This window comes from Schistocerca piceifrons, chromosome 1, assembly GCF_021461385.2.
Source record: "Schistocerca piceifrons isolate TAMUIC-IGC-003096 chromosome 1, iqSchPice1.1, whole genome shotgun sequence".
Lineage (NCBI taxonomy): Eukaryota > Metazoa > Arthropoda > Insecta > Orthoptera > Acrididae > Schistocerca > Schistocerca piceifrons.
Genome location: NC_060138.1, coordinates 718,266,100 through 718,281,686, shown reverse-complemented (window position 1 = coordinate 718,281,686; position 15,587 = coordinate 718,266,100). Strand labels below are relative to the sequence as shown.

The following is a 15,587-nucleotide window of genomic DNA, read 5'->3' as shown; positions in this document are numbered from 1 at the left end:
CATGAAACAATACATGGCAAAATGTTTATATGCATATTATTCTTATGGTGATGAGAATACTGCATGTGATTCACAATTTATAAAAGTTCCTATTAGCAACCATCTCTTCTCACAGATAGGAAAAAATTCAGAACGTAGAGTTGGCCATATTGACAAACATCCCAAACAGTCTTGCCAGTCGGATTTTCATAGTACATTGAAATGCTGCTACATTCGAAGATGAACAATATGGAATTTGTATTTACTTCGTTGGATAATGTATGAAAATGCAGTGGTCGAAACTCGGGGCAGAGAAAATAGCTCGTCTTCAACCTTTTTTTAAAAATTTATTCACTGATGCAAAAGTTTTGGCGCCAGTATTTATCTTTGTGCCTACAAAGCATGCCTGTGAAGCACTACATATATTCGACGGCAGAAGTAAGTTGTGGCGGCACCCACCAACTTTTTTCAGAATTGCAGCTTGCTTTGCACTCTATTCTAAGCCACAGGCGGTTTTTTGGATTACAAAAACCGGAAAAAAACTGCGGCTTAGATTCGAGTAAATACGGTACAGTCCTTTCAGAAGATAACAGCACATGTGTAAACGAAGGGTTGGGTTGTTTCGGGGAGGAGACCAGACAGCGAGGTCATCAGTCTCATCAGATTACGGAAGGACAGGGAAGGAAGTCGGCCGTGCCCTTTCAAAGGAACCATCCCAGCATTTGCCTGGAGCTGTAAACCAAGGACTAAAAATACTACACAGCTCGCATTTACTTTGTAATAGCTAAGAAACACACATAACAAAAACGAATGATTCATTTTGCAAAATATTGACCTCCAATAAAGACCTCTTTGAGCTAATTGTATCTAATGTTAATACATGCAGTTAACCCACTAGGATTTCTATTGTCTTATGTACCTAGGATACTGCTTGAATAGATAAAAATATAATTTTTTCTGACCTGCCTACAAAGAAGGAGAAAGTCTACAATAATGGCAAGTTCCCATACTACATTATCCAACTACTATAAAACAGCCTAAATGCAACTGACTGAAACAAATCTGTTTCTTGGTCTGTGCATTTGTCACAGACAGACTCTGCAATTTCAAAACATCCACGCATTATCCTATTCAGGAGTACTTAATTAAGTAATAAGAGCACCACTGTGAATGAATATCTCTGTTCATATCCATCTATTTCTGTACCCTGCAAACGACTGTGAATTGCGTGGCAAAGGATACATCCCGCCATACCCATATTAGCAATTTTTCCCATTCCATTTACCTTTGGAGTGTGGGAAGAATGACTGACTTCCCCAGCATGTGCTGCAATTAATCTAATCTTGTCCTCTAAAGTCCCTACAGAAATGATATGAAGGGGTTTATAGTATATTCTCAGAGCCATTACTCAAAGCTAGTTCTTGAAACTTGGTAGGTAGGCTTTCTGCAGATTATCATATAGAAGTGAATTCCTGCTGAAGCCAGATAAACCTATACATACACAGTTCAATAGTACACAATTATTTTAGTTCCAATTTATCTCCAAATATCTCCTTAATAAACCAGCACCCATAGACACTTCAATCACGAGCTTCAACAGGTATTAGGTTTTAATGTAGAACAAACTTTAGACACACGAATCCAAATATAGGCTGTCATGAATCTTGACTAAATCACTTTTTACCCCCTGTCACAATCGTTTGCGTAGTATAGATATAGACTAAGATGCAGCTGTAAGTTCAGACCAACCACTACTGAAGTTTGTCCCAATTGTTACCTCATGGTCTTTTATTAATGACAATTCTCACCCATTAAAGATTTTTTCAAAAAATTCTGTGAGAGCCCAATTATGTCACGGTGAGCTTTTGACAACACTCATAAAAGTAAATGAATGTCATCACAATATAAACCAAATTATCAGTACATCTGTTATTTAAACAGAGGTATCACTTTGATTTTGCAAAATATACATTTATATACTGGTACTTAACTTCCAGAAGTCTTCACAGCACATTTTATACAAACATACTGTTTACTGTCTAATCCTTTCTTGCAAACTTGTACTGCATTATGTGCTGAGTGCGTTTGAAGCTTAATTGTGAATGCCATGAAAAATTATGTAGTTAACTACAGAAATCCAACAATTGGAAGATGAGCTACGCAAACATTCACTGCAAAGGCATTAAATGTAAACAGTGAGAGACAAAAGCAAACAAGAATACTTTCTGCTTCACACAATGAACTTATTCTGCAGATGCAAGATATTGTAACAAAACAGAAGTTTTTCCTTTCCTCCAATGTAATTCTACAGTTTCCATAACTACCCCACAAAGCAGAGAGGGGCGGAAATTCATGTTTCCATTGCTTGTTGACATTGCAGTCATTACGAAAGAGTACTAGCTCAGAATGGATGTAGCAAATCAGTCATGCTACTGCTTCAGAAAATAAAGACACTTGTCAAAAGTGATGTAGGGAAAGCACAGGAAACTTAAATATGGGTGCCTGGACTGCATTTGAAAGTGCAGTCATCCTGAAGACATGTGCAACATTCAAACTTTCTAGCATAAACTGGAGTACAGGTATAATAAGTCCAGTATAATAGTAACAGGAATATTCTAGTACAAAAGGATGAGGGTAAAATGTATACCTACTTAAATCTGACTTCATGCAAAACTTTGTCTGTTAAATAGATCTCAAATTCAGTAGAAATGTACATATCCAGTTGTTGTGTCCCACATGCAACCATTAATACCCTTTACAATAATGCCATGCAAGTTACTGATGCACATATTTGTTAATATGGATCTCAGTTATTCAGTGCCTTGGCTCATGTGATTGTAACATGAACCATAAAAAATGATCATCTGCATGTGTCAGTCTAGAGCACAAGAAAATACTTCAAACCAGAGATTTCTCCTTGTACTTACTTTGTTGCAAGCAGCTCATTATTTTCCATGATCAAGTTCTCAACTTCTTTGCCCATGCCTGAAAAAATGAGGAAAGTAGCAAAAATTATTGCCGAGTTAATGTGTTCTATTTCAGATCAAAAACAAAAAAATGTGCTTTTAAAACAGAAACATAAAATTCTTACCAAAGAAATTGTCGTTAACTGTAGATGGTAACCGCACCGCACAAGGGAAGAGCAAAAAGAGAAAATGTTGGTATGTTAGTACAGTTAGACAAGCAGTAGAACACATATAAAAGGAGTTCACAAACACTTGCCTTCAGTATATTCAATAACAATTTTTTACTTATTACTGATGTCAAAAGCATTTAAAACAATTTCATACATAAAAACTTCATCATCATTATTTCAACTTGGTTATTTCAAAATGAAGAGTTTGAAAAGTTTGATGTGCATTAATTTTCCTTTTTTAAATGTTACTTTACCACAATTCTGAAAGTATAGATGCGATTTTCACTAAAGAAGGATACATGAATAATTACTGAAGGCAACAAAACTAAAGCCAAGTGCAGAGCTAGCTTTACATAGTAATACTTATCATGCCATTAAAAAAAGCAAACATCTACAAGAGTGAAATTTAATACCATACTTCTACATACTATAAGTGTCATGCAAAGACACACATGCACAAGAAAATGCATCATAAAAAATTAAAGACAATTTACTCAAATTTATGACTTTCATTGTTACATACTTTATCCATAGGAATACAGGGAACAAAAACATGATTATTATCTCAAGGAAAAAATCAAACACAGGAAGATGCCAGTGATTCGTGAACAACACAAACCAACACTATTTTATAATCAAAATATCCACGGGTATGCTGCCGGCCTATAGTGTCCAACGGGCGCAATATTTCGGCGATCATACATGTCGCCATCATCAGGTGAACTGACGGACTGAGCTCCTGTGAATGTGCCGGCATGGAGATCCGTACGCTATGGCTGCTCAGAGGGAACTGGGTTCGGTCGTGACGGCGGCCGATTTAAATACTCTCCGCCTGCAGCTCGCTCCCTCCGCCGTCCGCGCCCCGCGCCACGGTCACGCGGTGGAACTGATTGCGACGGCGTCTGAGATGACGTTGGTGTGATGGCTCTGTCCGCCGTGGTCATCACAACTATACGTTTGCTCGATTTACTCTTGATTAACCCGATCGCTGGTTCCCAAGCCTTGCTAAGATTATAGCCACAGTCACAGTTTATGAGGTCATCATTGGTGCAAATTTCGATGGCCTCTCTAACAACGCTGTCCCAGTATCTCGACGTCTGTACCAGAATCCTCGTGCGGTCATACTCCATGGCGTGATTTTCCGCCGGCGCGACCGAACCCAGTTCCCTCTGAGCAGCCATAGCGTACGGATCTCCGTGCCAGCACGTTCACAGGAGCTCAGTCTGTCAGTTCACCTGATGATGGCGACATGTATGATCGCCGAAATATTGTGCCCGTTGGACACTATAGACCGGCAGCATACCCGTGGATATTTTGATTATCAAATACGCCGGGAGAAACTTAAGAATCACAACACTATTTTATATTCTACATTGTGAAATTAATCATCCTGTTTGTATGCATTTCATCACTTAATATTTTGGACAGTAATAAGAATTGCCTTTTTGCTACTAGTCCTTTCGGTTGTCAGGAACTTTAAAAAAATATCACTAACTCAGCACTGTCAGAAATATAATTTGCTAGTCACACAAGATAACATATTTTTGTGATGATAGCAGTAACATTAACTTTATGAGAACACAATGCTTATCTTCTCCAAAATTTCACAGTTGTTAAGAAAATCTACGTTCATGTGAATGGCTTGGAATGTTTACTTTCTTTACTAAATTCTTTAATCCTAAACGAGACCACTCACCAAAAAGCAGAAGCGCTGAATTGTTGATAGGCACACACACACACAAAACTTGCTAGATTTCAGAGTTGTTCTCCAAGGAGCTAGAGCAAAATAAATAAAAACACACACACACACACACACACACACACTTATGCCCCAACATGTTGTGCCAGGTAGTGCCAATGCTATTTTTCAGCAGGAGGGTGGAGAGGGAGGCAGGAGGGGACAAGGAGTGGGTGGCTAGCAGCTCAAAGGGGTGGGAGTGGAGGGGGTTGTGAAAGGACTGGGGATATGTGAGGATATGGCACAAGATATGTTTGTGGTCTAGGTTTGTGGGATTTTGCCTCTTTGTGAAGGCCTTTGTGACACCTTCAGTGTACAGGGTAAGGGAGTTCTTGTCAACACAGATACATCATACACAGGCAGCTGGGCTATATGGCAGGGATCTTTTGGTGTAGAAGGGATGGCAGTTGTTGAATTTTTTGCTTTTGTGAGTGCCTATAGCCTTCTGGCTTTCGGCAAGTGGCCTCCTTTAACATTAAAATATTTACATTCTATGAGCACTTTCCTACGACGTAATTTCTTTTGCTAGTTATAATTCTAATGTTATGGTCCCAAATTTAAAGATGTAAAGACTCTTAAGTTTACAGTGACTGTTACTGGAAATAGATGCTACCTCTTCCTAAATGACAATCTTTGCCTCATAGAAAGTTCCACTGATTTGTTACTAATTGCACTTACCCTTTTCAACTGTACTCTGTACTAGCCAGGCACACCTTAAATGATGTGGATTTTTTTATTAGAGTACAGCTTTAAACAGAAAGCATATATGGACAAGACTCATGCTCCTTTTCCAGAAGTAAAACAGATGCATGCATAACCTATAATGTAACGCTGAATAAACCCGTGTCATCTGTGAAATCAGCTTGCCAGATGCATCGTGAATAATATATTGATGGCATGTTCTAAATTAAATTTTTGTCTATACTGAACATAAAAGACTGAATTCCTTGGAAGACAACATAAACCAACACACTAGAGCAGTGGTTCCCAACAGGCGGTCTGCGGACCCCCAGGGGTCCGCGAGCTATGCCAGAGGGGTCCGCAAGATGCTATTAAAATAAAAAAATATGTTGAATATATTTTGTATGATAAGAGATTTTTTGTTTTGGCCACTCAATATTTTTTTCAATAATGAATATGTCAATGTTTTTTCTAAGTACCAAAAATAGAAAACGTATAAAAAGACTCTTAATTTGGCTTTTTTAGGTACTTGATACTGTGATATGACAAGGTACCAATCATGCTCGATGAGGGGGTCCTCGGGAAAATTTTGTTGGGAACCCCTGCACTAGAGCATCAGGAACTATATCGTGTTTAAAGTTCTGTGAGGTTTAGCAATAAATGTATACAGTAGATCCCTACATTCTGTATGTTATGAAGACTTTGTAAATGAAATACAAATTTCAGTCTACATTTGGAAATAAATATTATGTTATATATGTTAACACTACCTGGCATCTTCCTTTAGCTGCAACGAGGCCTCTGTAGAAATTTTTTTTTAATGTGGACAAAAGACACAAATTTAGATTTAGTTTATCTTTGAAAAATACAAAAAATTTACTCTACCCGTTTGTGCTAGAGAACTGCCCATTTCCGTTTCCCCGTCACTGTCTGTGTGGCACAACATGCAAAAAAACCAGAAAGAAAAGAAACTATATGCCAAATTCAAGCAGATACTAAAAATTATTTCATGCTTATAAAGCAACTGTACTATAATTTGGAACATGCATTTCTGCATCTCGCTCAACTTTTTTCAATTACTTCTATGAGTTGTACCAGCAACTGCTAACTGTATAACATGAAAAAAAGCATATACATCAACTTAATGTTTAATAAGCTTTATTTATTGTAACTGGTGTAAATACTTGTCAATATGCAAAAAATGGGCAACTAAGTCACTAGTTCCAGAGTACAAATGAAAATCTGGTTAGGGGAATAACAGAGAGAAGAGTAATAATGGGGGAGAGTAGAGGAGGAGTAATAATGGGGAAGGAGGAGGAACAAACAAGAGTGAAGTAGAGCCACAATGAATGAGGATGGAAATGAGTAACAATGGAACCTGCTGGAGGACAGGCAACAAAGAAGTACCCCAAGGAGAAACAATAATTGAAAAAGAAGGAGAAGAAATAAAAATGGGGGAAGGAAGAAGGGACAGCAACAAGGGCACGGGGCAGCAATTGGAGAGAGGGTACAAATAGCACTGGGGGGGGGGGGGGGGGGAAGGAGAATAGTAATGGGGGTGGTGGTGGTAGGAATAGCAACAGGGGGGGGGGGGATGGCAGTGGGGTAGGAGGGGGGGGCAGCAATCTGGTTGGGGGGGGGGGGGGAGGGGACAGCAATTTGGCAATGGGGGGGGGCAGCAATTTGGCGGTGGGGGGGGGGGGCAGCAATTTGGCGGGGGGGGGGGGGCAGCAATTTGGTGTGGGGGATAGCAATTTGGTGGGGGATATCAAGTTTCTTTGGGTGGGAGGAAGCAGCAATGGGGGAAGGGAAGTAGTAATACTGACATGAGAGAGAGAAAAGGAATAACAACAACTGAGAGGGGAGAGGACATGGGAAGAGAGAATACATATGTAATGCAGTGTTGTTTTTAAATATTCTGTCTAACTGTGTTGATGAAGGACATGCTCAGGAAAAGTGCTACAAGAGGTGCATATAATATTGTGATAAATTATCATGCAAGCTGCAAATTCCTATCTACAAGTAATGATCTGAAAATACACGGCTCGAAAACAGAATTTAAATAAATACAGACACAATCATAAAGAGAATTTGTAAAAACTTAACACCAGAAGTAGGCAAAAACACAAATTTGCATTTTTAAAATACATAGCTCCAGCATTCTTCAGGCGATATGGAACTGAGCATGCATCATCAGAAGCTACCATACAAACTACATCCAACACCATTTTTCACATCTGAAAGCATATATTACGAACCAGATGATGCATACTCCCCAGGATGAACCCAGCTGCCTGCACATTGAACAGAGCTTTAAAAGTTTTTTTCTGTGTTTTGTTTCAGACAGTTTTCTCAATCAGTTTACTTTTTTAATGAATCAAATTTTAATTTTAAGAAAGTACAATGTGGAACAGAAGATGAACACCAACTTACAATCTCACGAAAGATTAATTTTTGCGAAGGTGCTTGTTTTAACCAACTCTGACTCTTACCTGATGCCTATTCACTTTATCAGAATTCGCAGTGTCTTTTTCTTATCTATGCTATCTGCATATTTATTCTTTTTCTTTTTCCTTTCCATTTTCATCTGCCTCTCTCAACTTGTAAAACAAATGCTTATAAAGTTACAGTGGCTAGCAAACTGAATTTTTTAATTTTTTTTTTTAATTTTGCATCTGTCTTCCGAATCTAGCTATAGTTCTTTTAGGAACTGGTAAGCAAGTACTCCAATTCGGTCCCACATATTGTTAAATTTATTTTTCAGTAAGGTATTTTGAATATGATTTCAAGATCTTTACAACAAATCTAAGGTGGGCAAAATAAACTGATATTTACGATACTATAAGAAAAATAGCATTTTAGAAAAATGATATGATAAGCACCATGCAAACAATACTAAGTTGTGTGGGCACACACAGGGTCACATGCTATTATATATTTCTTGTCTCTCTCAGATTTTCACAGTTTTAGTTGTTTTCATAAACAAATTTGTAAGCTTAATAGTCATTCAAAATCACAAAATGTTGCAATTATTAAAAGACACTTTATTAAGCATGTGTTACATTGCTAACAGACTACTTCCTAACATGTAAATATATGAATAATGAGAACTGAGCAACAATGAAAAAGTAATAAATAAAATGTTAAATCCCAAATGTGGTGGAAAAAATGGCAAGTACTTATCTCCAGGAGGTGCAACATCCAGGACTGATGACAGAAATATTTAAAAGTGAGCACAGCACTTCTAGTTTTCAGAACAATAAACTCCTCCTTCAGGGGGAAAAAGGCATTTTCCAGTGAAGTTGAGAAAGGACAAAAAAAAGGGGGGGGAGGGAGGATCACTCAGATGTCCTGGCTAAGGACCCATGTATTAAGAGAAGCGTGGAAGGAAGGCAAATATCAATGAAAAGGCATCGGGAGGTCGCAGTACATACACTGTAAAAATTGTGCCAGATTCAGTTCGGAGATGTGCACCCCTTTTCTTTTATCACTTGTTGTCTCTCTTCCCCCCACCCCCATCCCCATTCTTTCTATTATCAAACTTAATTATTCTTTGGAATTCGCATTCTCTCTTCCTTTTCAAGGTCATCTTTATTTCTCACTATCCATTCTATCACCAACACAAGCTGGCACAGAGCTTACATGTACTTTTAGGGACAATCATATAGTTCCATTTCAGGGCACTGCAGCAGTGCATATGCAATGTAGCACAATTCTGATGCATGTATATAAACACAAACATGTAGGCAAGATATTAGTGATACATTCATGTCTTTCCAATGTGCATGCGGTAAATGTGGAAATGTGAAATATGGCAACATTATTACCAAACAAGTCCAAACAGAACCAACGTGCTGTCATTCTTTATTGGTTGCCAAAGAACAAACACCAATAGAAATCCATCAGAAAATGAAGTCTATTTATGGGGCAGCACGTCTGTCAAAACCCACCACTGCAGAATGGTGTGCCATGGACTGTGCTGGTCATGATTTGACATGTATGTCCCCATATCATAAATGTCACAACCCAGAAGCTATGTCAACTTAAATGAGACTCACACTAGTGCCTGCCCTGTAGCCCTGATCTTTGCCCCTGTGACTATCACACCTTCAATCCCTTAGAAATGCCTTGTAAGGTCGACAAATCCAGTCTGATGACAACATGCAGCTGGCAGTTATGGACTTCTTCATGCAGTAGGATATTGTGTTTTATCAAAAGGATATCTTCAACCTACTGTGCTGGTGGGATGATTGCCTCAATGCTCATGACAATTTTGCCCAATTGTCATACAAATTTTGGACTGTACAGTCTCGAATGGAGATTTTTTTGATCACCTCTTATAAATTTGATCTCCTCTTCTCTATGATGTCCATTGTTTGAAGTTTAGTCTCCCTTCTTTCTCACACCAGGTTTGGCCAGAGTTCTGAGTGACCTGCCCACCAATTTCCACTTCCCACAATAAATTTCTCTTTTCTCACTGAATAATGGCTATATTTTTGGAGTTAAGAGTGTGTGTTCTATTGTACGTGTTTCTGTTGTTAGTTGTGGATGTTGTGCCACCTGAAAGCAAACTCTTTGCACTCAGAGACAAAAGTTTAAATCTTGAAAAAATCTTTGGATCAAGATTAAAAACAATACTTACTGATACATACTGCAAAATTCACAGGGATCTTGATATATGTGTTTATCACTGTAATTACTAACTTTATATACATTCATAAATCTACAGGAAGCTATACCAAATCTGAATTGGTGTCATTACAAGCTCCACTCAATGTTACAATACAATTAAACTAGAAGAGACTGCAAATTAGATAGGGCATGAAATTCCCAGGCAGAATCTCAAATTAACATATGGTATATGGGAGCAGACAAAATACAGTAGCTAGTGTTCATTCATAATAAATAGCATATCGCAAACAGGATAGAATGAGACAGCTGCAGAATCAAAACCAACCAAAGTTAGGTAAAAGCAAATGGGACAAAGCACAGCAGAAATTAATGACAGAAAAGTATTTTGGATGTTGTTGCAATGATGCATACGAGTACATGTAATAGGAACTAATCTGTGAAGAAATGACATCTGGAGAGCATCCTCTCATTTACAGGATACCACAGCAGAGGTAACATTTTACTACTATCAGTTTAGTATCATGTATGAGAAGACACAGCAAAGTGGATGCCATCAATACAGCAGCTTTAGTTTTTCAGAACTTATCAGAGAATGGTCAAGCATATAGTTGGTACAAATTCTCCAGAAAGTATGAGAGAAAAATTCATGGGCTATTAGGGTAAAGACTTTCGCACTTGAAGAAACTATTAACAAGTTAGACACTTCGAAGCAATTCCCATGAGTTTTAATGCACTTCTCCACTCACGTTCATCAGCTCCGCTAACAATGACTTCTTAATTGTCTGTAAAGTTATAAAAAATACTTCGATATGTTCTGCAAAAATACTTGTTTATTTTTGTCTATAAATAAACATCACACATATGAAGAATGCACTTATTTTGCTGTTTTTACCATGTTCTGACAAGTGTCAAAGCAAAAGAATGCGAGAAAGCAAAGTACATAAACTAGGAGAGACTGTTACCTGTCTCGACTAAAACCTACTTGATGGGATAATGTGCATAGTCACTATTCAGCATTCTCAATTTCTTATGCCACAAATTAGGCTTCTGACTGAACTATTTCACACCTGTGTTTCATTACCTCAAGGTAGTAAACAGAACTGACTCTGAGAATCAGGCATACATTCATATGTTGCTACAGCAACAACAAAATAATCAGTGTCCAAAATTTAATGTCATAGCTTATACACACACTACTGCATACTTGTTAACACACACACACACACACACACACACACACACACACACACACACACACACATATATATATATATATATATATATAAAAAGAAAGATGATGAAACTTACCAGACAAAAGCGCTGGCAGGTCGATAGACACACAAACAAACACAAACATACACACAAAATTCTAGCTTTCGCAACCAATGGTTGCCTCGTCAGGAAAGAGGGAAGGAGAAGGAAAGACAAAAGGATATGGGTTTTAAGGGAGAGGGTAAGGAGTCATTCCAATCCCGGGAGCGGAAAGACTTACCTTAGGGGGAAAAAAGGACAGGTATACACTCGCACACACACACATATCCATCCACACATACACAGACATAAGCAGACATTTGTAAAGGCAAAGAGTTTGGGCAGAGATGTCAGTCGGGGCACACTTCTTACTACATCACTATTATCCGTGCTCACAGCTGAAGGCTGTTGCGTGTTGTGCTGCTCTGCTTGACTCATCTTAAACATTGCCCTAGTTAAAACCATATAAATGTTCTACAGTCAATATGTATATATCTCCCTTCACACAAGAATACTTCTGTGGCTACTTTCTTATAAGAAAGTTTTGCATAAACTCGATTCCGAGAGTTCCGAACCTGTACAGAAAATTGGAATAGAGATCAACATAAAAATCATTTCCGCCCTTTTTATTGCTCATGAAAACTACACATTGCACATTGTACCACCACAGCAAGACCTTCAGAGGTGGTGGTCCAGATTGGTGTGCACACCGGTACCTCTAATACCTGGTAGCACATCCTCTTGCATGCCTGTATTCGTCGTGGCATACTATCCAGAAGTTCATAAAGGCACTTTTGGTCCAGATTGTCCCACTCCACAATGGTGATTCAGCATAGATCCCTCAGAGTGGTTGGTGGATCACGTCATCCATAAACAGCCCTTTTCAATCTATCCCAGATATGTTCCATAGGGTTCATGTCTAGAGAACATGCTAGCCACTCTAGTCGAGCGATGCTGTTATCCTGAAGGAAGTCATTCACAAGATGTGCACGATTGGAGCACGAATTGTCGTCCATGAAGACTAATGTCTCACCAATATGCTGCCGATATGGTTGCACTATCTGTCGGAGGATGGCATTCACGTATTGTACAGCCATTAAGGCACCTTCCATGACAACCAGTGACATACGTTGGCCCCCACATAATGCCACCCCAACACAGCAGGGAGCCTCCACATTGTTGCAGCACTCGATGGGCAGTGTGTTGTCTAAAGCATTCAGTCTGACCAGGTTGCCTCCAAACATGTCTCCGACAACTGTCTGGTTGAAAGCATATGCGACACTCATCGGTGATGCCAATCCTGAGCGGTCCATTCAGCATGTTGTAGGGCCCATCTGCATGGTGTCGTGATTGCAAAGATGGACCTCACCATCGACATCGGGAGTGAAGTTGCACATCATGTAGCCTATTGTGCACAGTTTGAGTCATAACATGACAGCCTGTGGCTGCACAAAATGCATTATTCAACATGGTAGTGTTGCTGTCAGGGTTCCTCCAAGGCATAACCCATAGGTAGTGCTCATCCACTGCAGTAGTAGCCTTTGGACTGCCTGAGGGAAGCATGTCATCAACATTTCCTGTCTCTCTCTGTATCTCCTCCATGCCCGAACAACATCGCTTTAGTTCACTCCGAGACGCCTGGACACTTCTCCTGTTGAGAGTCCTTCTTGGCACAAAGTACCAATGCGGATGCGACTGAACCGTGGTATTGACCATCTAGGAATGGATGAACTACAAACAACACAAGCCGCGTACCCCTTTCCTGGTGGAATGGCTGGAACTGGTCGGCTGTCAGACCCCCTCCATCTAAAAGGCGCTGCTCATGCATGGTTGTTTACATCTTTGAGTGGGTTTAGTGACATCTCTGAATAGTCAAAGGGAGAGTGTCTGTGATACAATATCCACAGTCAACGTCTGCCTTCAGGAGTTCTGGGAATGAGGGTGATGCAAAACTTTTTTTGATGTGTGTATTATCTTCTACATCCACATCTACATGGATACTCTGCAAACCGCGCTTGAGTGAATGCCTGGTAGAGGGTTCATAGAACCACCTTTACAATAATTCTGTATTATCCCACACTAACAGTGCGCGAAAAAAATGAACACCTATATCTTTCCGTGGGAGCTCTGATTTCCCTTAATTTATTATGATGATCATTTCTCCCTATGTAGGTCAGTGTCAATAAAATATTTTTTGCATTCAGAGGAGGCAGTTTGTGACAAATTTTGTGAGAAGATTCCACCACAACAGAAAGTGTATTTGTTTTAATGATGTCCATCGCAAATCCTGTACCATGTCTGTGACATTCTGTTCCCTCCTCTGCAATAATACAAAATGTGATGCTCTTCTTTTAACTTTCTCGATGGGCTCCATTAATCCTATCTGGTAAGGATCACAGATTGCACAGCAGTTCTCCAAAAGAGGATGGACGGACGTTGTGTGGATCTGTTACATTTTGTAAGTGTTCTGCCGATAAAATGCAGTCTTTGGTTTGCCTTCCCCACAACATTTCCTATGCGTTCTTTCCCATTTAAATTGTTCTTAATTGTAATTCCTATGTATTTAGCTGAATTTATGGCCTTTATATCAGATGATTTATTGTGTAACCAAGTTTAACAGATTCCTTTTAGCAATCATGTGCATGACCTCACACTTTTCATTATTTAGGATCAATTGCCTATTTTCGCACAGTTTAGATATCTTTTCTAAACGATTTTGCAATTTGTTTTCAACTTCTGTTGAGTTTACTAGATGTTAAATGATAGCATCATCTGCAAACAACCTATGACAGCTGCTCAGATTGTCTCCTAAATCATTCATATAGATAAGGAACAGCAGAAGGCCTATAACACGAGCTTGGGGAGCGCCAAAAATCATTTCTGTTTTACTCGAAGACTTTCCATCAATTACTACAAACTGTGACGTCTCTGACAGGAAATCATGAAACCAATCACATAACCGAGACAATGCTCCATAAGCATGCAATTTCACTACATGCCACTTGTGTGGTACAGTGCCAAAGACCTTTTGGAAATCTAGAAATATGTAATCAATTTGAAAGCCCTTCTCAATAACACTCAACAGTTCGTGTGAGTGAAGAGCTAGTTGTATTTCATAATAATAATGTTTTCTAAATCCATGTTGACTGTATGTCAATAGACCATTCTCTTCACGATAATTCGTAATGTTTGAACACAATAATGTTCCAAAATCCTGCTGCATATCGACATTAATGCTATGAGCCCGTAATTCAGTGCATTACTCCTATTACCTTTCTTGAATACTGGTGTGACCTCTGTGACTTTCCAGTCTTTGGGTACGAATCTTTTGACAAGTGAGCAGTTGTGTATGATTTTTAAGTATGGAGGTATTGCATCAGCATACTCTGAATGGAACCTAATTGGTACACAGTCTTGACTTGCTTTTATTAAGTGACTTTAATTGCTTCACTACTCCGAGGATATCTACTTCTACGTTACTCATGTTGGCAGCTGTTCTTGATTCGAGTTCTGGAATATTTAGTTCACTGTCTTTGGAGAAGAAATTTCGAAAGGCTATGTTTAGTAACACTGCTTTCGCAGCACTGTCATCGATGGTATTTCCACTGCTATCACATAGAGAAGGCGTTGACTGTGTCCTGCCACTAGCATACTTTACATACGACCAGAATCTTTCTGATTTTCTGCCAGATTTTGTTGTGAAATCTATTATAAGCATCTCACACTGATGTCCACACTATATTTCGATCTTCTCTAAAACATTGATAGTCTTGGTGATTTTGCATTCGTCTGAATTTGGCATGCTTTTTTCATTGTTTCCACAGCAATGTTCAGACCAGTTTTTTGTACCAAGAGGGATCAGCTCCGTGATTTGTTAATTTATTTGGTATAAATCCAATTTCCTCGAATTCAAGCCACATCTGGTCTACCCGTATATTGTTAATTTGGAAGAAGTAGAGATTGTCTCTCAGGAGGGCGTCAAGAGAATTTTTATCAGGTTTTTGAATAGATATATGAAGAAACTGCAAAAAGGTGGGAATTTAAGGAGATGGGACCTGGATGAACTGACTAAACCAGAGGTTGTACAGAGTTTCAGGGAGAGCGTATGGGAACAAATGGCAGGAATGGGGGAAAGAAATACAGTAGAAGAAGAATGGGTAGCTTTGAGGG

The 15,587-nt window shown here is 39.0% G+C and overlaps 1 protein-coding gene across 13 annotated transcripts in view; it reads right to left on the bottom strand.

Moving 5' to 3' along the window:
• Positions 1–15,587, bottom strand: part of LOC124711044 (C-Jun-amino-terminal kinase-interacting protein 4) — a 265,595-nt gene that overhangs the window by 214,803 nt on the left and 35,205 nt on the right. For 6 of the 13 annotated variants that reach the window (XM_047241003.1, XM_047241012.1, XM_047240971.1 and 3 more), the window contains exons 8-10: positions 6,420–6,464; positions 3,071–3,088; positions 2,907–2,964 (exon numbers count right to left, since the gene is read on the bottom strand). In XM_047241003.1, the coding sequence (XP_047096959.1) occupies positions 2,907–2,964; positions 3,071–3,088; positions 6,420–6,464 (121 nt within the window). Of the gene's footprint in view, positions 1–2,906; positions 2,965–3,070; positions 3,089–6,419; positions 6,465–7,792; positions 7,829–15,587 lie in introns of all 13 variants that reach the window. The other 7 variants (XM_047240972.1, XM_047240976.1, XM_047241021.1 and 4 more) reach the window with 4 other exon arrangements.